Below are 27,023 nucleotides of genomic sequence, written 5' to 3'. Positions count from 1 at the left end.
CATCTGGGGCATTGTAATAATCATGTATAAAGACAACTTTGGGCAACTGCGGGACATTGCAGCGACGCGTATGCCATCCCACCTGCAATTTACATTCTAGCCGGAGGGATGGCATTGCGGGGAGATTAGTCGCCCACGACAAATCTTAGGTGTCTTCAGAGGAAACTTGGGGTGACTGCGGGATATCGCAGTGACGCGTATGCCATCCCAATGGCAATTTACATTCTAATGTTTTTTTTAGTACACCCTGACTTACTTTTTTCAAATTTTTTTCCAGTTTTGCATTTTCCTAATTGTGAGGGGGGATTTTCTATTGTTGTAGGTCGTCAATTTCTAAACACTGTTACTTCCCATAACTTCTTTATTATGTTTGACTTAAATAGAGAGATATATAACGGTTCACATAACATAGAACAAAAACTTTAAAACTGGATTGCTTGGATGGGTTTTACAATGAAATATTTACATAACAGTTATATAAAAAGCAACAAATAATGAAATAGGATGGTCACTTTACTTATCTGTCTCACAGATGGTAAATGGACCTTACTATTATAAAATACATGTAAATCCTTTGCCCCCTTTGCCACAGTGACTCCTATCACAAAATACATTTCACCCAGACTTCCTTGGCAGCAAAGCAAATAGTGACATGACAAACAGCATTTCCCAGTTCTTACACATACAGCAATATAATGCCAATTGCACATTTGCATTTTATTTGCAAGTACTAGAGATGAGCTAGCTCATTTAATAAAGTGTAAGCGGAAGAGCTGGAGCATTTAATGAGCACTATATACTAAGCACCTGCATTTACTCCTTGCACAGTGCAAAGGGGTAAATGCAGGCATCAGTCTTCTCTTGTGACAGCACCAGGAGCCACTATGTCAGGCCAGGTACAGGCACACGGAGTGTTTTTGGCACTGAAATGCATACTTGAACGTTTTGGTGAAATCTGTTCCGCATGCTTGCACCTGGGCAAACACAGTGGCTCCAGGTGCAGTCACAGGAAAAGGCTGATGGCAGCGGGTTACATAGCTGCTGTAATTGGCAATTTTCCTCTATGACTGTATCCATATATCTCTCTATGTAAGAGATAATTATCCAAGTCTGCTCTTTCTGTTCACAAGAGAAGCGGAACATATTAGGACTGACACAGCAGTGTAGCTAGTATTGCTTTTTTATGTATTACTTTATTATGAAGTTTATACTATAATTTCAGTGGTTCATTTATAAAACACATTAGGGATCATTAATGTCCACAAGCACTGTTGGATTCAATGCAATTTCCTTGCAGGCAGCTGCATGCAAAAGCTTTTTATTTGCACCTCTTGGTCCCTCCTGCCTTCAGTTTTGTGCTTGCGAAGGGAGCCCGGGACCTACCGCCTGGTTAGGGGGCTGGTGTAGCTTCAGGGTTTTACTGGGTCAGTAATAATAAAAAAAAAAACACAAATACAAGAGTATTGTAGAAATGATACCTATATTGGCTAACAATAAAAATACACTGCAAGCTTTCGGAGCTCTAAAATATTTTGCCTAACACAATACTACAGTTTTTGTTTTGTGATTAACTGTGTCAGTAGACACAGCAGTGCCCAATTTGAAATGAAAGGACTGGGCAGCACCAACTAAGTGCAAGGAGCTCATTTTAAAGTACATACCTATAATAAAAGCAAAACTGACTGTGTGGAAATTGTCAAGACCCAAACTATACTTGCAGATGTAACTGCAAGTATAGCTATATCTTTATACCTTGTACACTGCAATTGTCATGCGATAGTCATTTGCCAAAACCATTTTTGTTATAAATAAATGTAAAGGGCTGTGTAACCTGCGGACACTATATAATAATTCAAGATCATGACCTGTGCCAGCTGTTAAGTAAATCTCTGTGCCAGTCTAGAGTCAGGTCACCTCACACTAAGGGGCTGATTTACTAACCCACGAATCCGACCCGAATTGGAAAAGTTCCGACTTGAAAACGAACATTTTGCGACTTTTTCGTATGTTTTGCGATTTTTTCGGATTCTTTACGAATTTTTCGTTACCAATACGATTTTTGCGTAAAAACGCGAGTTTTTCGTATCCATTACGAAAGTTGCGTAAAAAGTTGCGCATTTTTCGTAGCGTTAAAACTTACGCGAAAAATGCGCAACTTTTCGCGTAAGTTTTAACGCTACGAAAAATGCGCAACTTTTTACGCAACTTTCGTAATGGATACGAAAAACTCGCGTTTTTACGCAAAAATCGTATTGGTAACGAAAAATTCGTAAAGAATCCGAAAAAATCGCAAAATACCGATCATTACGAAAAAAACGCAATCGGACTCATTTCGACCCGTTCGTGGGTAAGTAAATCAGCCCCTAAGTATAATGACACATTTTAACAAAGCAGAGATATTATTTTAACCAAGTGTTTTCTAAGAATAAAATTATGGTGTAAAACATATGGCATTAGAAATAGGCCAGTAGGCGTGCCTGGGGTCAGATGAATGTTCCTTGCCTACAGTCTAGCAAAGCAAAAGTTCTGTGTCACTGTTACTAAATACATGAATGAGTTCATGGCTTTCACAGAGGTTTATCTGGAAATCCGCCAGACCCACCCAGCTCACAGGCAGTTCCCCCCAGACTTCCCCTGATCAAAGCAAACACAGTCTGCTAAATATAAATAGACCTCTGGTCACTAACATAAGGACTATGCAGAGCAGCACATCTGTCTGGAAATGAGGTTTACGCCTTATTAATATAACTATGAGGACATTTAAGCACAGGTGCCGCGTCCCCATTCCGCACCTCTTTGTAAACCACTACACTTCCCAGCAGTTCTATAGCGTTGCATTGTTTATAAAGAAGCCTAAGCGAAAAGGGGCGTGTCAGTGACCTGGTTTATACCGCCAGTGTCGTCATATCCGCTTCAGGGCCTGCGTCTTCTCTCGGCTTCATTTCTAGGCAGGAAGTGGCCGGCGTGCCGAGACAATAGGACGACATTATACCGGTGATAAGATGGCAGGAGCTGACGGTGACGATTCGCTTTATCCCATTGCGGTGCTTATCGATGAGCTGAGGAATGAGGACGTACAGGTGAGGCGATTATACCGCGGCTCAGTTCTGTGTTGAGCCCCCTAGCGTGTCAGTGGTGCAGGGCACACCCATGGAGGGGCTGCGGTGGCTCTGCGCATAGCGTGTGTGTGTGCATTCGATATTGTCATGGCAGTTTTAGCAGTTGTACAGGAATGTTCTTTCATATGGAAACCTTGGGCTTCTATCTGTTCCGAGTTCTTTTACGTTCCATTGGTTCCGCTGGAGTGCTCTGGTGTTGGGATGATGCTGCAGTTCCCCGGGCTCGTACCATAAGAGAGCATTCAGATCATGCTGGGAGATTAGCGGTTCCAGCAATATAGCGAGCAGCGATTGTGCCAGTCATTGTGTTCTCAGCCTTGTTTCTCTAATGCCTGCTATGCAACGGCCTTAAATAGCGACTGGCAATTACATACATGTAGGGGCATCCCAGTAGCCATTCATTTGGCATGTGTTGCCCCTCAGCCCATTTTCTTGTCATCCTTGTTACATTGGGAAATGTGGGATTTCTTGTAAATAAAGGATTACAAGCCATGCTTTTACAGTTGGTATTCCCAATATGTATTCTTCTTTAAGGCTTTTTTTGTAGTTTACACTGTATTTAGACAAATATTCTACTCTTTCAAACTGTTGTTGTGACATCGTATTGGCAATAGGCCTTTTTTGTCAAAATCCTTGTATTCTATGGCTGGGCAAATCATTTAAAGGTCAAGGAAACCTAAATTCATTAGAGGGGTGCCAATCTGCTAAACCCCAGATATCTATCGAACAGGTTTGAAAATCAGGAAGGACCACATCAGCATGTTGACAAGGCCCACTCCCGATGGGTCTGCATTGGCCTAGGTCAGGGATCCCCAACCTGTTTTACCCTTGTGCCACACTGAAATGTAAAAAGAGTTGGGGAGCAACGCAGGCGTGAAAAATGTTCATAAGGGTGCCAAATAAGGGCTGTGATTGGCTATGTTTACTGGTATCCAACAGGAGGCTCTGTTTGGCAGGACACCTGGTTTTTATGCAACCAAAACTTGCCTCCAAGCCAGGAATTCAAAAATAAGCATCTGCTTTGAGGCCACTGGGAGCAACATCTAAGGGGTTAGGGAACTTGTTGCTGGCAAGTAGTTGGCAATATTGGTGTGTATTTGCATTTAAGCTGGGCCGGTGTGTGGGTTCCCCCCCCCCCTCAAAATAATCTCTGGCCCAGGGACCACACTAAACTATGTATTTGACTGGGTGTTGCCTAACATATTGCCACCCTTAAGTGAATTTGGGTTTCCTTGTACTTTTAACATGCTTTAAAAGACTGCCCATAGTTCCTGCTAGTATGGGTGCTGATTATTTTTTTTGATATTTTCAGGGTTTTATTAGTTGCAGAATTTATTCAAAGCAATTTTAATAGACAATTTTACATTTTATGTTCTGTCTTTTTGTTGGTATTTGAACCCCTTAGGCTAATGTGTCACACAGTGTTTCGACCATCTTGAGGTGGAAAACAGAAGCAGTCAAAATGCACACCCCTAACTGCACTGTCTCTAGTCTTTTGGAAGTACTTTGCCTGGAGCAATATTCCCTTTAACCCTTTCACTGCCAGCGGTTTTGGTCAAAGCGGAATTTCTACTGCCAGACAGTTTTTGAACATTTTGCACTGTTTCAGTTTAGGGGCCTTTCCTCGGGTGGACTTTTAGTTTACCCAGGAAAACAATATATTGTTTTTTTTCAGGACAACCTAAGCTTTCAAAATATGGTAGATTTTGGTGTAATTCCAACTCTGTGACAAGATATAGGCTTCTAAATGTCTAAAAATGAAAAAAAAAAATCACATATATTAACACACATACCAGAAACAAAAATACAACTGATTTGGAAAGTCCCATGTCTCCTGAACATGCCAATACCAAATATATATAGCTTTATGAAGATTTCTCACTTGTATAGGTCAAAAACTCCCAGCAGTACACTACCAAATTTTGAAAGCACTGCTTCAGAAAGCTGCGTAATTTAGATTTCAAGGCCAAAAATCCACTAACAGAAAATTATACATTTCTGGAAAGAACAGATTCTGGGGAATCCAGAATAGTCACAACTGTCTGTCTACTCCAAACTATCAAGTCGCAATGCTTTCCTAAATTTATTATTATTATCATCAAAATTTGTGACATTTTTAAAAAAATCACTTCAAAGCTTCCACTTTGCAGCATTTTATCTCCCACATAGCATTAGGTACCAAGATAAAACACCCTAAATATGAACGCCAGGGGTCCACTGAACAGTTTAATGCCCAATATGTATAGGTTTACCCAATTATGTGGCATGTAGGGCCCCCAAAGTGAACATAACACCATATGATCTATCATTTCTGTCATTTCAGCTCCGGCAAAATCAACACATTTACATCATTATATGTGGGATAAAGCTAGTAAAAAGTACGCTCACCCCAGAAAATCATATATTTTTTGGAAAGTACACATTCCCCCGAATCTAAAATGGGTACCCATGTCTTTCTACTCCAAAGTACCAATCCGCAAAGTTTTTCTAAATGTAGCAATTTTGATGACATTTCCAAAAATCCCCTCAAAGCTTCCACTTTGCAGCATCTTATCTCCCACATAGCATTAGGTACCAAGATAAAACACCCTAAATTTGAACACCAAGGGTCCACTGAACAGTTTGATGCCCAGTGTGTATACGTTTACCCAAATATGTGGCATGTAGGGGCCCCTTTTACATCTTTATGTGGGATAATGGAAAAAAAAAGTACACTCACCCCAGAAAGCCATATATTTTTGGAAAGTACACATTCCCCTGAATCTATAATGGGTACACATTTCTTTTTACTCCAAAGTACCAAGCCGTAAAGCTTTCCTGTTTGCCGATTTTTATGACATTTCAGAAAAAAAAGTTGCAATTTGCCGCATTTATCTTACACAATTTCTTGCATACAGAGGCAAATCACCCCAAATAGAAACACCTAAGGTCTACTGAACAGTTTGATGCCCAATATGCATAGATATCCCAAAGTCTGTGGTGTGTACTGACCCCAAAATGAAAATAGCGCATAAGTTATTTTTCTGCACCAAAATTACACATGACAAAGCTATGCTAAAAACAGTATTAGTATTACTGATCTGCTACTGACTGCTTCAGTCTTCATCCATACGCTGTTGGCAGTGAAAGGGTTTAAGCTGGCCATAAATGTTAAGATTTTAAAACAATCTTAGTTATCTTAGGACCAAGCTTATCTGGAATTGTTTAAAAGTATGATTTGTCCATGAAAAAAATGACCATTTCAAGCGATATTGTCCAGTTGAAGCTAGTAAAACTGCCTGCTTGATCCTGCAAACATTTGGACAATGACAAAAATCATTGTAAACAACAAAAAATTTCAAACCTGCCTGATTTTAGATGAAAAAATGCTATATGCGTGATTGTTCAGTGCCCTTATGATAATTTGTCACACTGAACCTGGTCAGTAGGGAGAGAAAATTCTTAAAGGAACAGTAACACCAAAAAATGAAAGTGTATAAAAATAATTAATATATTATATACTATTGCTCTGCCCTGCTAAAAGTTGTGTGTTTTCTTCATAAACACTACTGCAGTTATATAAATACCCTGCTGTGTAGCCATGGGGGCAGCCATTTAAATTGAAAAAAGGAGAAAAGGCACAGGTTACTAAGCAGATAACAACAGATAAGTAGCATAGATTCCCATTGTATTCTACACAGTTTATCTGGTATCTTCTTATGTAACCTGTGCCTTTTCTCCTTCTTTCAATTTAAATGGCTGCCCCCATGGCTACACAGCAGCTATTTCTATTAACTATAGTAGTCTTTCTGAAGCAAACACGCAACTTCTACCAGTGCAGGGCAACAGTACATTATATTTTAATTATTTTAAAACATTTTTATTTTTTAGTGTTACTGTTCCTTTAATATGTATGGCCACTTTAATTCTGTCTTAGTTATGGGCTCAAAAGAATTAATTTTTAATTTGTGTGCTCAGGTCAGAATAAATACAACTTTTGTGTTTTTGCACAAAATTTTTTGTGCGCAATTTGTTGTGTGTGGTGGCCTCAAAATGTATGTGTGTGCACAGCTAAGAGGAAACATTGACCTAAAGCACTTTATTACAGTTTTTCTTCCAGAATATCCATTCTCAATGAAAATGGTTATGTTAAAGGTTTTGCTTCTGAAAGCTGCATAACTATCAGTTTGTTAACTTTCTATTCTCTATTAATGGTTTTATTCATAATGGAATACTAACTTAAATTGTACACACCTTTTGCTTGTTTAATATGCAGGAGGGGAACTAGTTAAATTACTAGTCCATATTACTACCCCTTTGCATATTGAGCTGCTTCTTAACTCAGAGCCTAAGAGTAATAACCGGGTGCTCACAAAATGCTGGAAAAAATAGGCAACGGTTATCAAGCAAACCCTGCCCTTGCACCTAACCGTATGGTGAATACTACGCAGAAACACTTGCTGACCGTGTGATTACCTTTTTGTCAAGACAAAGGTATTTTCCAGCCTAGGGGAATGGTACATAGTGTTGTGCCACTCTAGTGAGTGGCATGACAGTCTGTATTCACACTGCTAACACACCCCACATCTTGTGGCACACAGGGCAATATAAGTGTCACGAAACTTTCGTACTTGGCGCGACAATACGATTTTGTCACATAATTTTTGACACACAGTTGAAAAAGTTGCGCAAAATAGCGACTAAATCGGCAAAAATACGCAAGGTACGAAAATGAAAAAAAATTTTGTATTCAAAGGCAATCGTACTTTGATAAATGGGCCACATTGAGTCATATTGATGAACACCTTTAGGCTTTCTAGTAATTCAAAAACTGTATGCTGCTTATGCATAAGATTTGCTAATGGGGCATTGCACTGTTTAACTCTTCTTCTAGCCAGTGAGCTGTACGCAGACATGAGTTTCAGGATAACCGGGGCATTGTCATAGGGGGACCTTTTGTAGCATAGCACAAACATTAGTGGCACCCATGGTTGTGCTTTCCTAATCAGTTGTGAAGGTGCACTTATACAGCAAATTAAAAAAAAAAAAGCGAAAAACGTATGTACTGTGGGGCATCCAGTTCAGTAGAACCCGCTAATATGTCATTTGAAGCCAGAGAGTGGATTCTTATTGGCACCTAGGCATTAAAACTGTTCTTGTCTACATAATGGAGAACTGCATTGCCCATGGTTTGGCAAACACTGAGCTAGGAGGAAAGAAAATTTGTGTATAGAAAAATTGGTTGAATGGCACTGCCGCTCATGGGGTGTAAAGGTGGCCATACGCTGTAAAATCTGCTTGTTTGGCCACCTAAGGTTGAATCTGCCTATGGATGGCCACCTGATGGTCCAAGTAACCGTTTTATCATATTCATTTATTATTTTCCTCACAGCTGCGCCTCAATAGTATCAAGAAGCTGTCCACCATCGCTCTAGCATTGGGAGTTGAAAGAACCAGGACTGAGCTTTTGCCGTTTCTTACAGGTGGGTATAGTAATGGACGGAATCATGGTCTGACTACCCCCATATTGGGTGTGCTTGCCCCTATAACTGCATTCAGTTGTCCTCATAGATGAGGTAGATGGTTAGAGGCAGAGAAAATCATGATTCAAGGCAGTGCAGGTTTAAAGCCGTGCAGCTCATGCCTTTCCTTAGTCTTTCATTTGCATTATTATCCCCATAACTGCTGCCAATATGATTATCGGTACGTAGTTCAGTGAGTACATTACGCTCAAACTTTATTTAGGCGTAAAGCCTCATACATCTGAGGTAGATATAACCTATTTTTCTTGTTTTATCAACACAAGACAGGTCTGTCAATCTACTGGCTTGTGTTATAATGTTTCAAAAGCCAGAGCCACTAGGGCAAAGAATAGAAAGGACAAGGCAGACACTGCTTTAAATAGCATTTATATATACAAATAAATAAAAAAACCATTAAGTATTTGTAGTTGAGCTGCTCCTTTTAAATGAGCAGTTTTTGCCATTAGATTAATGCTTAATGTTTTAATACATTTTTTGTTGTGTTTTTTTTAAAAAAAATTTGGAGATTGAAGCTACTTCATGTTTGGTCCTTGTGAGGTAGATAGATTACCAGCTGTTATATTCCATCTGCCTGTACATGTAGTTTTCAGGGGGGAATAAGCTATGGTAGACAAGTAAACAAGAGGATCAGGAGCATAGAAACACGGCTTTATTTTTACTCTTCCCAACCACCATTCAGGGTAACTTTTACACTCTTGGAACTTTCGGGGCTTCTCGCAATCCCCAGTAACCTGCACGCTAGGGGACTTGGGCTTCTTACAGAGCCCTGCTAACTCTCCCCTTCTAGTTCACCTGCCACTGGCCAGGCTCACCTGCTGGCAGCACCACACATCCTGCAACACAAGGAGATCTCTGGAGAGAATTACTGTGTAACTCTTATTTGCTGCTTATCTGCTGCTTAATCGGGCAGCTCCCTTCAACTGGGCAAATGCACACTCTAAAGGTGGCCATACACGCACCGATAATATTGTATGAAACCTCGTTTCGTACGATATTCGGTGCGTGTATGGTATGTCGGCGAGTCGACCGATAACGCAGGAAGCTGCTGATATCGGCCGACTCGCCGATCGGGCGCCGTAGAAGGCGCCTGACCAAAATCTCCCTTCAGCGCTGAATCGGCAGAAGGAGGTAGAAATCCTATTGTTTCTACCTCCTTACCTGCCGATTCAGCCCTGAATGGTGTGTGGCGGGTCAGATCGCCACGTGTATGGCCAGCTTAAATAGAGTACAAATTGGAAGGCCTATCCTACTCTCCTTCATCTACTTCAGGGACCCATTTATCTGCCTTTTCCTAGAGAAAATCCAGAGCCTTCCCTTTGTGTGAACGGCAGTCTATGACCCCATTTGATTGGTCACAACACATTGATATCATGTCACGCCTCCCAGTGATGTCATTCCATGCCGCTTCTGGTTTCTTGTAATGGTATTGTAAATACAATAGGAGCTGTGTGGGAGTTGATATGAAGTTTGTGGCTACCCTGCACTGAGTTGTTGCTGGGCCAGTTGTACTTTCACAGAAAATGGTTATTATTGATATTCAAAAAAAAATAAATAAAAAATAGGTGAATGTATGGCTGGGCAGGGTGCAACCCCCATAAGGGTGCATAATATTGCAGATGTTCAAGGACTTTTTTTCTTTGGCATTTAATAAAAACATAATTAAACTTTGCTGTAGAGCCATAAAATCATTGCTTTTGCTTCATAGCTTTTTTTTTTTTTTTTAACTTTTCGTTTGGTATTAATGTGTACTTTTAATTCTAGATACTATATACGATGAAGATGAGGTTCTTTTGGCACTCGCAGAACAACTGGGAAGCTTCACTAGCCTTGTTGGTGGTTCAGAATTTGTTCATTGTCTTCTAGTAAGTACTTTTTTTTCATGATTACGATCTGTTAAAACTAATTTGCTAAAGGGACATTCATGAGCTGTTGTGAAATTGTGAAGCTGTGAATCTTGAAAAGGAATAAATGCGTGCTTGTAGCATTTAGGCCCCTTTTACAGGTAGCAGAAACACACCACCTGCGTGGAGAGTAACTGTCTTGAATGCATACTGCCTGTTACTTTAAGTGATGGTGCATATATAGTGTGTACTGTAATAAGTAGATCGCAGTCAAGACAGCTGCTCCACTTATCAGGCAGAACCACTGGCATGATCAGCTCCAGTAAATAGTTTGTGTTCTTACCCCCGCTTCTTACAATTTCCTCCTTTATTCCATAAAATGGGCAGGCAGGTTAATTACCTCCAGATATGTAATATAGATTGACTCTAGTGTTTAAATGTAAGGGGGAATTAGATTGTAAATTCCACTTGGACAGTGACTTTTTGAATAATCTGTCTTTGTAAAGTTTGTTCAAGCAGCTATCATTCCCAAGAAATATATTGCATTACTTTTTTTGTGAGTTTCTGGATTGCTATTTAAATAGTCCGTTTACTTTTAGAGTCCAAAATTTTTTTGGCCTGCAAAATAAATGAGCATTTAAACTTGGCCTGATTCTTTTTTTGGTTGTTTGCATTCATTATACAAATACTGTATGTAGTTCACTAATGCTTGCTGTGAAGAGTGTCTCTAGTGTAACATTTATAGTGAAATGCAAGGTTAGCATTTTAAGGTATATTTTCCCTTCATTGTAGCAGGCTGCCTGTACATATATCATGGACACTGAAATGTACCTCCAAGGGTGAATTTCATGCCTTTTATATGTCTTTTTTTGCAATCCACCCAAGATCAATTTCTGCTGATTCCCAAATTGTTTCATGACATTTGCCTGAAACTCAGTGCCTGATCAAAACAACTTTCAACTGTTAAAATCGCATGACTTTAGACCATATGACAACAGACAGTTCGTTTTTCTTAGTATTTTTTCCTCCCATTGCCTCAATGTTCTATTGGGTTGAAATATCTGTGTCTTCATTTGCAGCCTGTGAATTGTGTTGTAAGTACTCTAGGGGCAGCGATTTCCCGAAATCCAGAAAACCCCAGGTCCTTAGCATTCTGGATAACAGGTCCCCTACCTTTAGTAGCTTCCATGAGCATTTTTAAGCAGATCTGTCATTGCTACATGTTCTTCAGGCACTGTTTCTCATAGATTACTATGGAAATTAGTGACTGGCTTTTTGAAACGTTTTTTGACGGTTGCTGCTTTCTACCTGATCCAAATACCTCGTATCCCGTTAGCCGTAAGTCTGTGGGAGAAACGTGTGGGTGGGAATGAGCCAACTAACAGCCTAGTAGAGCCAAATTTTAAAATGCTATTTGGATACCTAGTAGTGGCCTGCACTAGTCTTTTCAGTGGCCAGCACAACACCCGAGATTCTGTAGAAAAACTAATATATTATGGGGTTGTCCTTCCTAAATTAACTTTTAGTATGACACAGATAGTGATATTCTGAGACAATTTGCATTTTTTTTTTCATTTGTATTTTATTTAGCTATTTGTTCAGCAGCTCTTAGTTTGACATTTTAGTAACTGGTTGCTAGGTTCTTGTTTACCAGGGGGTGGTTTTAATGAGAGACTGCAATATGAATAGGAGAGGGAAAGGTTTTTGGCTGTCTGGATCAGTGACCGCCATTTGACAGCTGGAAAAATGTAGAATAGGAAGGCGATAATATTTACAGGTTTAAAATAATGAAGACCAGTTGGAGAGTTGCTAGGAGTAGGACATTATTAATGTAAGGGTGAACCACCCCTTTAACATCGTAAAACTGTTAATTTTCATATTAAGGTAAATTGTATAAGTGCCCAAAAGCAATTTGATGGGTATTTTCTGTGAGGTTTAGTAGCACTTTCATTGATGGCTTTTCCCTGGGGAAAAGAAATTTCTTAATAGCTGTGGCCCACATGATCTGATTTCCATTAACTGCTGTAGGGCACTTCCTGCACATTTGAGTGCAGATGAGAGGAGGAGCTTGCTTTGATAAAAACACCTGTATGCTACAGGCCTCCACTTTATCTAACTGTTTGCACAGATTCATACTATTTTATGTGTGTGTAAAACAAAAAGACAGATGGAACTTATACTGCTATACCCCAATGTGTTATCAATTTCATAAACGTACATAAAAGTTGCTCTGTAGACGAGCTTTGTCCTCTGTTGGCTTCAGCTACAAAGTCGCATCTGGCTCCCCACTTCCCTGCCAATCTACTTTGTGCGTCAGCAAGTAAAGCTGCCAGGATCTTAGATCTCTTGTGAGCCTATTCTGCCTTCTGGAACAATCGCCTTGCAAGTGCTGCTGCTGCTGAGACATTAGGTGCCATCTGGGGGGCCCTGCTTCCTTGGCGCCTTTCCCAATTGTGAGCTCAGTTTGGCAGCCATTAAATATTTTTCTCCACGTCACCAGCCCAGTTAAAGCTAATTTATGTGGGTTGATAGCAGATGTTGCTGCATAAACTTGAATAAAACAGGCAGGCCCAGGTGGCAATATACACACATTAAGCTTACATTATTGAATTTAAGGTAATCGGTGATAGGGTCTTGTGCACATTCTAGCAAAGGGGCTCAAAAGTCCTTTAATTCCAAAACTGAGAACTCATGCTATATTGAGTACTGCCCCCCCCCCCCCCCCCCCCACTCCAGTATTCGGCTTAATTCATATTCAAAATAATCCCACCAGTGAGAATTCTACTGAGAGAGAGAGAGAGAGAGAGAGAGAAGACAATTCACGAGTAAGAATGACCCAATGCTGGTAATGAGCAGTCATTTTGCTGTTATCTTATAAAAAAGCAAAACGTTACATCATAGTATATTAGACTGTAATGAGACATGGGGATATAGGACATACTTGTTCAGTGCTGTGAAAACTCTGCTTAAACCTTCCAGCTCCAGTTGCTGGAACAAAGAGCTTGGAGACAGATATGGTGCCCTTTGAGAATTTTTACTTTGGCGTAAACAGTATGGTAGTTCCCACAAATGTTTGTAACAAAATTGCAAAAATGTACTCTAGAAGAGGCAAACAATACAGTTTATCATGCTGTGAGTTAATGTACCCCATATAAACTTGACATATACAATCTAACTGCTAATATTCTAAACTGGAGAGATGCAGAACAAAAAAGTAAATTTAATATTTACAAATACACTTTAAACAGACCAGCTGCAAATTATTTACATTATATTGAAAGTTAATTCCTTTAAAGACTTCACTGCAAATCATTGTCAATTTGTACGTTTTAGTTAACATGCTCATAATGAATGATATACACACATTAAAATGTGCTGTAAATGAAGTATATGAATTGCTTTGGGGTATCCAGAAGGCATTCTTTAGCTGAAGCTCTTTTAAATTTGTTTACTTTATTTCTGCATAGCCCCCTTTGGAAAGCCTGGCAACTGTTGAAGAAACAGTAGTTCGTGACAAAGCAGTGGAATCCTTAAGGAAGATCTCCAATGAACATTCTCCTGTTGATCTTGAAGCGCACTTTGTGCCACTGGTTAAACGTCTGGCCAGTGGGGATTGGTTCACTTCTCGTACATCTGCTTGTGGCCTTTTCAGTGTGTGTTATCCCAGGGTGTCTAGTACAGTTAAAGCAGAAATAAGGCAGTAAGTATCCTGCTGAGTGGATGTTGGTTTTGCAATGCAGTTCTAAGCAGCAACCTGAAGTATATGTTGCTTTTTCTCTCTTCCTTACCCACCCCCCATTATATATATATATATATATATATATATTTTTCTGTTTAATTTATAGGCATTTTCGCAATCTGTGTTCAGATGACACTCCTATGGTGCGTCGTGCAGCTGCATCCAAACTAGGAGAGTTTGCCAAAGTCCTTGAGCTTGAGTATGTGAAGAATGATCTCATTCCACTGTTTACCAATCTGGCTTCAGATGAACAGGTGAGCAGGAAGTCCAAGAATGCTGATTTTAAATATTTTCTTTTAGAATAATTATCTTGTAATAGGTCCCCCATTGTAGACGATAGCTAGCTATTCATTGCATATAAACATTGTGTACATACATGGGGCAGTAGTAGTTCTGGTGACTATTTACTGTTTAATCAATAACAAAAAAAACCCTATGTTTTGCTTTGGGGGAAAATCTAGATGTTTTGTTTTGTATTGCACAGGACTCTGTGCGTCTCTTGGCAGTGGAAGCATGTGTAAGTATTGCTCAGTTACTGCCTGAAGAAGATCTGGAAGCACTTGTGATGCCAACTTTACGTCAAGCCACAGAGGACAAATCGTGGCGTGTCCGCTACATGGTTGCAGACAAGTTTTCTGAGGCAAGGCTATTTATCTCTCAATTCCTACATTTATTTTTAAGTTTGCCATTTACTACCCAGGAATGCTATTAATTGGTGGTATATTTATATATTTTTTATGTTTCATTTAGCTTCCATGGCTTGTTTCCCTACTTTTATTATAAATAGTTTTAAATATTTGAAATTGAGTCAGGATTAGCTACCCTTTTTATAAAACTTAGGTCACTGATTTGAGACTTCTTGGATTCTTATTAACCTTTGTCATCCCAATTTGGTCAGGCCCCTCTATAGCTCAGAACGATCCTGCCATAGTTCAGGTAACTAGAACTGCAATATGAAATTAAGGCAAGCCTGCTCCATAACTTTTGTCCAGAAAACTTTCATTCCTGTTTGCATTGCTGGAAGATTTAGTGATTAACTTAACAGATATCTTAGTGACTACATGGGTAACATAACTGTTCTCTTTTCAGCTCCAGAAAGCTGTTGGTCCAGAGATCACTAAAAATGACCTTGTCCCAGCTTTTCAGAACTTACTCAAAGATTGCGAAGCTGAAGTGCGGGCAGCTGCTGCTCATAAAGTTAAAGGTGAATGGATATGGATTAACTGCAGTATAATGTTTTACTTCTGCTTTTTATTTTACTTTAATTTGCAAATGTATTTTATGGCAAAATCTGGTACAAATGAAATTCTGTGAGCCAAGAGGGGAATGCATATGATTTAGCAGCATTGGACATTTGGCTTGCGTGTTTTAACTCACGAGTGGTGCATTGAAGTGTAATTAATCACTGATTTTTTGGCTTAGCCACTAAAGATAATAAGTTGATACATGGCTGTTTAAATATTATCAAAATAATCTACTCTTGTATATACCACTTCACCTAGTTTTGTTTAAATAGCCATAACAGTATTTTGTATTTCTGACAGAACTTCTCATAGAATGAGTGCTTTTAGGCAAAACTAGATAGATGAATGCCTATAAGTGGTGATTATTGGACCAAAGTGTTCAGTTGACCATGAATCAGCCATGAGTTAGGAATGTGTTTTTTTTCTTTTTATTAATAAGAATCTTTTATGTTTTAGAGTTCTGTGAAAATTTGCCAGCCGATGGAAGAGAGACCATTATAATGAATCATATCTTACCTTATGTTAAGGTACGTTTTGCCAAAATGAAGATGACTGAAGTTTGCTGCATTTTAAAGGGTTGTTTTCATTGTTATCTGATCTTTTTCGCTGCTTATCCAAATCATAGTGAGTTTAAATGCTCATTTGGATTGATGTCTGCAGTCTTGCGTTACACACGGCTTACAGGGTGTTCTTATAGTGGATCAGTTCTTTGTGTTGAAATCTGATGCCCTTAACATCCCCTCAGAGAATGGTGCCCATATTAATACTCAGATGTTTTTTGCAGACTTTTGCCTCTGGCATCTTGAGGAAGAGTTGTCAAGAGCCTGATATGCCATTACTAGATGTTTTGGCCTTATGTTTTTTAGGCTTTTCAGGTGGTGGCTGTTTTAAGATCTGTGATGTCAGATATTTGGTGTTTTTTCTTGCCTTACAACCTGGTAACGAAACCATCCCCCTGCATTGTCAAGGGGAGGTCACGTAAAAACACCAGGTTAAAAGCCTGTGTAAAATAATTCTCTTGCAATTGACATCTATAACCAATAACCATGTGGAAGGCAAAGGCAGTTTTAGGCATTTTTATGCTGTGTATTATGGCAGGAGGGTGGTTAAGCACCCTTCAAGAATTGCCCAGGATGCCATAGGCTCTGTTATGGCATGGCATGCAGGGCAGTACTACGATGCTATCATTTAACAAGGACTGCTAATGCATTTAAAGAGAAGGAATGGTATTTTGGCATTTTACTACCAATAGATTAGCCACATTAGGGAAAACTAGAATTGCTATATTTAATCTGCAGAAAGCTTTACTATACCTGAGTAAACCTATCTAGAAACTACCTCTGTTTGCTTAAGAAAGCAGGTGCCATTTTAGCTCAGTCTCTGTAGCTTCCAAGGGCAGCTCTAGTTGCTGGTAGCTCAGATCACACATTCTGATGGGTGGTGGAATGAATTCTTATGGGAAGGGGGAGCAGGAGAGAGCTGCGCAGACTCCAGCCCTGGAATGAAGGGTTTTTCTGAAAAAGGAAAACTGATCTGTGAGTGCTTATGGCTGTATTTACATAGACTTTTCTGATGAAGCTTACTTAGTTTTTCGTTTTCCTTTGAACAAGCCTTGGTTTATCATTTTACAAGAAAGAGTTGACTATGCCTAGCTCAGTGTCCTATTATGAGCTTCATTCTGGCACTATTTCATCTCAGTACCTCTCATCATCCATGTAAATTATATGTTTAATAACACCTTTCTTTGTTTTACCACAGTCTTTGTAATGTTTTGTAGGAATTGGTTTCTGACACAAACCAGCATGTGAAATCTGCCTTGGCCTCTGTAATCATGGGATTATCCACAATTTTAGGCAAAGATAATACAATTGAACACCTCCTGCCTCTCTTCCTGGCCCAATTAAAAGATGAGGTAATGTCGGGCAAACTGCTTCATGAATTTATTGAAAAATGATCCATATAAACTTCCCTTCCCTTCATTGTGTTTAGAGATCATGTGTGACAATAAGTTAGGATACTTTATTGTAACTAATAAACTGCATTTATTTTGGTGTATTAGCCAAGATGAAGTTTTAGGCAAAATTGTTTATCCATGTAATGTACATTTTTAAATTTTTTTTTTTTTTTTTTTTTTTTTTTTTTTCATTATCCTTTCTCTTTTTTAGTGCCCAGAAGTGCGCCTAAATATTATATCTAACTTGGACTGTGTGAATGAAGTGATTGGAATCCGCCAACTTTCTCAGTCCCTCCTTCCAGCTATAGTAGAGTTGGCTGAGGATACAAAGTGGAGAGTGCGGCTGGCAATCATTGAGTATATGCCATTACTTGCTGGTCAGCTGGTAAGTTTTCACTTCTTAGTTTCACAAACTGTATATATACAGATCATTTGTAACCTTAAGATAATCTATATAGGAAAGATATATTATTTACATCATCCGGCCAGCCCGGTTGGGGTTAACCTTTTTGTTCACTTGCACAGACCCTCTGCTTTCTGGAGAAACTATGTACCAACCACAGTGGAAATAAGAATTTAGGGGCTTTTGATTTGTTGAAGGTGACTGTACTGTAGCCCTCCCTCACTTGCATGGGGGCTATACCATCTATTTTGAAACCACTACCTTACCAAATGCAGTTGCTGATTAGTTGCTATTGGCAAAATCAATGGTGATCTTTATTATCAGTCTTGGTAAACGCGCCCCTTAAATCCCAGAATCAATCACGTCACAGTGAAACAAGGTGGGAGGTGTTGAATCATTCTGTGAGCCAAAGGGGGTTGGGGAACAGGTCACAGCAAGCACTGACTACTGTAGTTTCTTTATGTGAAATCACATCTGTGTTAAAACAAACAAAAAAAAAAATTATTTTGGAAATAACATTTTATATTTCTTTCTGGAAGTTCAGCTCCTAATGCAAGTTTTTTACATAAGCATTACTAAATTGGCTCAAAAAGGTGGAATATATTTTATTTTGATTTTCATTGTAGAAGTAACCATTGTTAATTTAAGTGCAATTAGTTTTTGGGCAAGTTTTTTTTTATTTTGTTGTAGTCATGCCTTGTAAGTTGTTCTATGCAACAGAAATCAACACTAAGTCCCCCCATCTTTTGCACTGAAACAGCCCCTGACTTAAGATTTCGTACTAGAAAAGTTTTTTCTTCTATTTCTATAAACTTGCATTGTAGTTGCTTTACCTACCTGTATGGAGAGGAGTTAATAATTTACATCAGCAAGAGTTACTACTTTCACTATTTTATTTTAGTGGTTGTGTTGAAATGGGTAAGCACTTGGAGAACAGCTTGATGGCGACTAGTCTCCCCGAAATACCATCCCACCGGCGAGTATGTAAATCGCTGGTGGGATGGCATACGCAGCACCGTGGAAGTTGTAATCCCACCGGCGATTTTATATACTCGCCGGTGGGATGGTATTTTGGGGAGACTAGTCACCCGCGACAAGGGAGATTTGTCGCGGGCGACTAGTCTCCCCGTCTGCCACGGTCCTCAAGAGTCAGTCCCACAAAACAGTAAGGAATAAACATACTTTCAGTTGCAGTTACATATACAAATAACTAAGGTGATTGAATATTTTTAATTTATATTGGGCTTTTTGTATACTACAAACTGTCTCATAGGAAAAGGTACAACAAATGTTAGTTACAATAATAAAATGTATACTGTCCGTGTCCCATATTTCACTCAAATTTACCTAACACTAGTAAGCACATATTTGGAAAAAATTTGAGTAATTGATATACACTTTAGAAACTAACACATTTGCAGAAAAAATGTTCTCTTTTTATGCCCTAGTCGCTGTTAAAAATGTCAAGCATGAAGGGAAAGTTAATTGGCGGTACAATTGCTCTGTGCCTTTTATATTCCATAGGGCGTGGAGTTTTTCGATGAAAAGTTGAATTCCTTGTGTATGGCATGGCTGGTTGATCATGGTAAGCCTTAAAAGACTCTTACCATCCTGTTTTGTCCCTTTACATCACATTAGAAACTGCATTTTTTTACCCTTGTTTTTGTTAACACCTATAATTAAGTGTGATTTATTTGGGGATTTTGTATCAATGCAAAATGGGTTAATAGTGGAAACAATTGACTACATTTTGAAAAGTCTTTGTTTCGTAATTATTTACCACCTTTGCTGTGAAACATTTTAACTCTACTTCTGCAACCAACTATCTTCAGAAGTCTTGTAATAAGCTAAAATTTCCTTACAACTTGGCAGAGCTTGACTAGTTATGTCAGTGAGAATACCCAATCTTTGCATGATGCAGGTGTGCAAAGCTGTTAGAGGCTGACCCTAAAAACTGTCAGTAGTTATTGCAGTCAGTGGCGTTTTTACCAAAAGAGGATGAATACTTATTCAACCAACAATTGTCTGCTTTTTGTTGTCCTTAAATAGTGAAAGTCCCAACTGCATTTGTATTCCAGTTTGTAACGCAACAAAATATTTAAAGTACAATGAAAGGTTAATATAAATTAAAAGTTAGTCTAAAGGCATTATTTTTAAGTACTTACTGCATATCTAAATTCCCAGATCCCTGCTTGCTTCTCTGAGATATGGTGCTGGCAGCCTACAGCAGTGTGAAGACTACACTGAAATCTCTCTGTCCTTCCTGTAGGCTGCCAGTGGCAGCCTTCCTATTCTCTGAGCATGTGTGTAACTTGATCCTGTCTCCTGTTCTGAGCTACACATGCCCACCAGCCAATCAGAAGTGGATCTGGCAGAGGGGAGGGGGGGGGAGGGAATGAAACACATGTGCAGTATGAAGCAAGGAGGGAAAGGAAGGCAGAATACCTTTTTAGAGATGGCTGCCTGTTCTAGAAAATGTGAAGTAAGTGTGACTGAGTAAATATTTGGTTAGGTGAGCCAAAAGTGGGGTGTTTTTACTAAACAGGAGGGCTATTGGGCAGTATGCTTTTTAAATTTTGACTTGCATTCTCCTTTAAAAATCCTGGGTGGTACTTACACAAGACACTACACGTCATAGTTGCCTAGAGACTGAGATGATATTAAATAGGGAATACTGGTGATTAAAACTTATGAACTATTAACAAAAAATCCCCCGTTAATAAGTATCTCATGTCTTTTTATAGCCAAGGACCAACTCATTAACTTATATCTTGATATATAACAGAAGGAGATACTACTTATATTTATATATGGAAGTGCCATAGTTAAAGGCCATTTTCTGTGTTACTGGGTGCAAAAGCATTATGCAAGTTACTACTTTCATGCAGTAGATTAGTATATAGGTAACTTGTTAGAGCAGTGCTGGCTCTTGCTACATAACTGTTGTGAGACCATGGCATTCAGAGCAATAACCCTGTTCAGTTCTATGGCAAGCATTATAAGGCTTTTTTTCAAGTCGCAGAACTGGCCTTGATCTGCAGCTCAGAATGTAGGCTGTCCAAAGATAAATAGGATGCAGTTTAATGCTCAAGATGTAGCAAAAATAAATATAGTAAAATATTTAATGAGAGAAGGATTTATTCCACAAATAATATGCTAAAATGTGTTTGTGTGTAAGGTATGATTTTACTTTTATGGATTTATTAAAGGAGAAAGAAAGGTAAAAACTAAGTAAGCTTTATCAGAAAGGTCTATGTAAATACAGCCATAAGCCGTAAGAAACGCTGCACTGACTTCTCTGAAAAAAGATTAGTTGTGTCTGTAATTCCTGTGCCAGAGACACGCAGCTTTCTGTTCTCTGCTCTTTCCTGCTCCCCCCTCCCTCAAGAATGCTTAGAACTCACTCCCCCCCCCCCCCCCTTTAGGAATGTGGATCTGAGCCAATCAGCAGGAAGCTGACTCATAGTCTTACTAACTGAGCATGTTCAGTTTGGTCTGGGTGTCTGCAGGAGTGAGGCATTATGGGAACTTTCTTTACACAGCTCAGCGTTTTTTCTTCCTGTTTGGCTTCAGATCTTCCGAACAGGTGAAATATGGGGAGACTTAAGGGCACTATTGAGAGACCTGAAGGTATGCCTGCAGCTTGAGATTAACTCTTTACTAGGCTTTCCTTCTCCTTTAAGAAAAAAAAAAAAAAACTAACAATGTAATGTATAATTTAGGGGCAGACTGGCTGGATCGATATATAATGTTCATTTATGCACACAAATATTTAATTGAAGGCCAGGGCCACTTTAGAGGCTTTTGTGGTATCTACAGATGGGTATGGAAGGAATTCTAGCTGTGGCATTGTTTCAGCAATTGACATTTTGCCTGTTATTTTCCATTCATTGTTAGTCTATGCTATCAGAGAAGCTGCAACCAATAATCTTATGAAGCTGGTGGAAAAGTTTGGAGCTGAATGGGCCCAGAACACCATTGTTCCCAAGGTTCTTGCCATGGCAAATGATCCCAACTACCTGCATCGAATGACAACACTCTTCTGTGTCAATGTGAGTATGTGGCTCAACACTTTAATATTCGGCCTTTCTGAGATTGTGATGTAAATTCTGTTAAGCTACCCAAACATACTTTAACCAGCCAACAACATTGGGTGGGGGTGGGGGGATCAGTTAGCTCAGGAATTGTCTGCTGCCTTAGATTGGAGTCTTAAGTTATTTAACTGTTTGTTTTGGATAAATATAATGTTTAGTTGTTTGTGTTTCTTGTCACTAGGCCCTGTCTGAGGCCTGCGGAAAGGAAATAACCACCAAACTTATGCTCCCAATTGTGCTAAAAATGGCAGCTGACCAGGTAGCAAATGTACGGTTCAATGTGGCCAGATCCCTACAACGAATAGGCCCAGTATTGGATGGCACGTAAGTATTATATGTATAACCCTAAAATTGGCATACAGTAAGAATCCTATGTTCTTGTCTGTAGACACTAAGTTACTGTGAGAGATTCCCATTTCAGAGTTTTTGTTACTCTAGTGTGCTTGTGGTTCTGACCCAGGCTGCAATTTCTGCAGTGTAGGAGCTTACTTGGGTCCTTTAGAATGTGTATAACAGGTGTCCCATCTCAGACCTAGCAAGCAGCATCTTGTGTAAAATAAAGGTGATATATACCATAAATTTTTACAATGCGCTAAACCATGTAAAAAACTGTAAAATAGAAGGAATTGCTTTTATTTTAATACCTTTGGGTTCAAATATTTCCATAACTGCTTGAAAACTGTGCTCTACCCAGACATTATGCCAGCTTTCGGTTTAGACCAGTGCTGTCCAACTGGCGGCCTGCGACCCCCCTCTGTGTGGCCCCCCCACCTGTCTGGCTGCTTTGATGGCTTACCTTTGTGTAAGCATTAAATGGTATGAGTACTGAGATTAACTGGCCCCCTGCATGGTTCTCACCTCAGATTCAGGCTGTAATCCCTCTGTATTGTTTAAAAATGTAATCCCCTGTGTTTTTCACACCTTTTAATACCTGCATTGTTCACCCCCTGCAGTGTTCACACCTCAGGCTCAGACTGTAATCACTCCCATTGTTCACTTCTTCACACCTCAGACATAGGTACTGTAGGCAGAGTATGGCACACACAGGCAGCATAGGTCAGGGAGGGAATGGCACACACAGGAAGGGTAGGGCAGGCAGAGTATGGCACACACAGTCAGGGTAGGGCAGGCAGAGTATGGCGCACACAGTCAGGGTAGGGCAGGCAGAGTATGGCACACACAGTCAGGGTAGGGCAGGCAGAGTATGGCACACAGAGGCAGCTTAGGGAAGGCAGAGTATGGCACACACAGACAGCATAGGACAGGCAGAGTGCTGCCTGTGTGTGCCATACTCTGCTTGCCCTATGCTGCTTGTGGGAGGTGAACCTGGCAGGGGTTTGTTGTGGGAGTTTGTTAGCAGTTGGAAATAGCCATTAAATGGTCCCTAAGGTGTGTAATTATGTACTGGGGGTTGCTCTGCTATCCACAGGGGAGGAGGAGGCATATGGAATTTAAGGGTATATCTTAATATGACATAATTCTTTCACATATGAATGATGGTTGATATCCCCACAGTAAGGACCAAGCATTTGGGATTTTGCTGTGCTACCACCATTGTGATAAAATAGGTGTGGTTTGAAGTGGGTGTGGTTTCAAAAAGGGGAGTGGTCAAAACTGGCTTCCATTAGCGGCTCTCCACCATGTATGCTAGAGAAATTCCGGCCCTCGGCACCGTAGAAGTTGGACAGCACTGGTTTAGACTATTCAGTATATTGGCTCAGAGCCACCAGCCATCATAGACTTCTATGACACCCTCACCTTCTTAAAGTGAAGTGAATTTTCATAGTGGGTGGGGCTTAGCAAGCTCATAGACAGTCCCTTCCTGCTCTACTCACTCCTCCCCCCGCCTCCCCTGGCAGCAGCACAAGCAGAGAGACACAGAAGGAGGGAGGGGTTTTCCCTGCTGCTGCTGAGTAAAGCCTGTCAGTCAGTGCTGTGACCACTTCCTGTGGGAGACTGAAGGGTACTCCCATGTCTCATTTTGCTCTGGCTTCTGATTAGAGAGGTTGTCTCTGCAGCTCTCATATAATGGCAGTTTTAGGAGGTAAAATGCTTTTAAAACATCTTTCTTTCTGCATCATTTCACATTTTGAGGGTGGATGAATATTATAACTGAATATGAACTTTATATAAAATGTCTCCTTTAAGGTCATTTAGTAGGACTTTTCAGATTTTTTTTTTCTTGAAAACATTTCATATTCATCCAAGTGGCTTCTTCAGTTCAATATATTGTGCTTTGGATTAATATTAAAGAATAATTGTGTTTTAGAACATTGCAGTCTGATGTCAAACCCATTCTGCTGAAGCTGGGACAGGATGAAGATATGGATGTGAAATATTTTGCGCAGGAAGCAATGACTGGTAAGCCCTTTTAACTATTGTTTACTATATTCTATATGGTCTTGATTTCGAAAGCCAAAGAAAGGCTTTTAAGAGCATGCAATTTCATTGGTAGCTGTCACCAAAGACAGTTCATCAATTTGGGTTAACGACCACTTGCCAAGCTGACAGTTGTATATGTCAGAGTAAAGGATGTTTTGTAACTGCTGCTTGCCTGTGGCATAGCATAAACCAGCTGGTTTGGATATGGGGTGTATATTTAATCGGTTTAGCTGGAATGCAGGTACCTTAACTTCTATGGAATACCATGGATGAACGAGTATGCGTGAATCAATTTTCACTCAATAATGAAATGCTACCAGGCCTAAAATGCCGGTCTGGGTGATTGCACTTTTCTACTGCTTGTTACCCAGGGGCATCCAAGCATTAGCAAAGATAGCTGACAATACATTTGAGCTATGAAATTATACCGTTAATATAAATCATTTTTAAATTGCATCTTATTAAAGTGCTGCGAATTGTATCCATTATTCATTGTATGCTTGTAGTGCAATAAACTACAGATTTTTGGTAAATAATAAAAACATCACTCAACTTACATTTACTTACTAGGGTGAATGTCCCCAGAGTTGATGTTTAAATAGTTTTCTAGTATATTCTATCAGCTTAAAAAAAAAAACAAAAAACTAAAGTAACTAGAACCCAAACTCTCTTTTTCCTTCCCCTACTAATGTAGTTATTCTCTTTGAACGCTTTCCATTCTGCATTTCTGGCTTATTCCAGCGACACCAGGGAAATCTACCAACTAGCACATAGTCCCTCAGTCTATTTCTACTTGTTACAACCTATTGCTCTGAACACATTTGCATGGCAGTTTTATAGTAACGATGTTAGTAAAGACACTTTTAAAAACTGCCCACTACATTGTAATGGATTTACAAACCACAGATATGGTCCCCCCTTTACCGTTTGGCGTACCACCAAAAGGTAATTATTTATCAAGTGGGGGCTGCCTGCCATTCTGGGCTCTGTTTTGCTTTGTATGTTATCAAATTGTTTCTAGTAAATTTAAGTTCCATGACTGATCCCTCTCTTACTTTGCAGTTCTTGCATTGGCATAAGGAAGACGTAGGAAACACGGCCCTGCTCTCTGTTCTGTATGAATCTGGAAACAACCTTTAGAGACCTCATGGATACAAATGGCAACTACTGTTGGAAGACCACATTCCCACACATGTGCCTCTTCTGGAAAAAAAAAATACAAAACGTTTTTTTTTTAAGAATTATTTATGCATTTTCTGTTACTGTTTATTTGCTTATTGATAGAAAGTCTTATTTTTACTGGTGGCTCAGTGTATCATCTAAGTGTTTCAAAGCTGTTTTGGTGGTGGCGAAAGTTGCCTGGGCACAAAACCTACTAACTTGAACATGAGACTGCAACAGGCTGCACCTGCTATATTCATAAAAGCTTAAATCTGTAATTGTCTGTAAAAGTGAAGCTAGCAGTTTGTTTTTTTTTAATTGTGGAGTCAAGTAGAGCAGGGGTAGGCCTGATATGTGAACTCCCATGGATTAGCAAACGCTCTCCTTAATTTCCAGCTCATCTCTTGGCCGGCTTGCAGTTGACTGGCCACTTCAGTTATGCATTATAATATGCATGTTTGTCTGGCATAGGAAAATCTAAAATGGCAAGATCCTCCCAAATAGTGCTTCTGGCATAATGCCTATGAAAGGACTTGCATCCTAACATGCTGAACTACTGTAAATGAGTGACCCATTTCTGTTTGACTTCTACCAAAATGTGAGCCCGCTGCACGGCTGTGTCCTTTATAACCCTAAATTTAAAGGATGCTGCAAATTAAATTGTTCCTGGTTTTTTTTTTCTTCTTTTAATGAAGTGCTTATTTGGCAAGATTGGGGTGGGATATAGAGCAGATGAGCACAATTTTTAGATTCTAATTTGACTTACTGCCTCCATAGTGGTCAGAAAGGCATTCCCTCATAGTATATATTGCTGTTCTGCTTTGCACTCTTATCAACTGTAGAAATTGTCATGTATGTGCCCAGTGAAAAGGAAATAAAGATTAAACTTGTGCATGTTGTCTCTTATGAAATCTTTTGAGATTGACAAAATAAGTGCAAAAAAGTGAACTGATATATTATGAAAGCTGTGTTTTTTTTTTTTTTTGTTTTTTTTTTGGGGGGGGGGGGGGGTTTACTTTAGTGGAAGGTCAAACTAAAACATTTAAAAGATCAGCTACTTTTATTAACTTAGCCTTGTATTTCTATAGCTAACTGGAGAAGCTTTTGAATTAAATCATATTTGGAAGAACCAAACTGAAAAAAAAAAAGTCTACAGGTTTTTTAAATACTGTGTATTGTAATTTAACAACTGAAAGAGCCAGACACAATGTGTCACCATGGTTCAATGGCTAGCCTTTGTATGGCTTGCAATGCTATGGGGTCCTAGATTTGTATGTTTTCCTTATACTTGCATAGGCTGGGCAGGTTAGATGGCTCCTGGCAAAATTGACATGTGCGTGCATGCATGGCCTCAGATTGCAGTCTCCACTAGGGGCAGGGACAGAGTGATGTTTAATTCTTGTTAAGCACTAGTGTATGCTGGCACTATATAACTATACCATAGAAAAGCTGCACTTTTCATTGGTTGGGTAGGTGGGCCTATACCCAACATTACCTCAAAAATCAATTTTGCAATTACATTGACCACATAGTCAGCACCCTTAAAAATCCCCAGATATGTCTT

At 39.5% G+C, this 27,023-nt stretch overlaps 1 protein-coding gene across 1 annotated transcript; it reads left to right on the top strand.

Moving 5' to 3' along the window:
- Positions 1-2,944: 2,944 nt before the first annotated feature.
- Positions 2,945-26,350, top strand: ppp2r1b (protein phosphatase 2 regulatory subunit A, beta). Its single transcript, NM_001006774.1, is given in 15 exon segments — positions 2,945-3,080; positions 8,491-8,581; positions 10,403-10,503; positions 13,950-14,182; positions 14,328-14,475; positions 14,706-14,861; positions 15,311-15,425; positions 15,922-15,992; positions 17,243-17,377; positions 17,631-17,804; positions 19,347-19,407; positions 21,720-21,874; positions 22,098-22,240; positions 24,186-24,277; positions 25,361-26,350. Coding segments are annotated over 15 exon segments (1,770 nt in total). The 5' UTR covers positions 2,945-3,002; the 3' UTR covers positions 25,378-26,350.
- The last annotated feature ends 673 nt before the right edge of the window (positions 26,351-27,023 follow it).

This window comes from Xenopus tropicalis, chromosome 7 (genome assembly GCF_000004195.4).
Source record: "Xenopus tropicalis strain Nigerian chromosome 7, UCB_Xtro_10.0, whole genome shotgun sequence".
Lineage (NCBI taxonomy): Eukaryota > Metazoa > Chordata > Amphibia > Anura > Pipidae > Xenopus > Xenopus tropicalis.
This window is presented reverse-complemented; position numbering and strand designations above follow the sequence as displayed.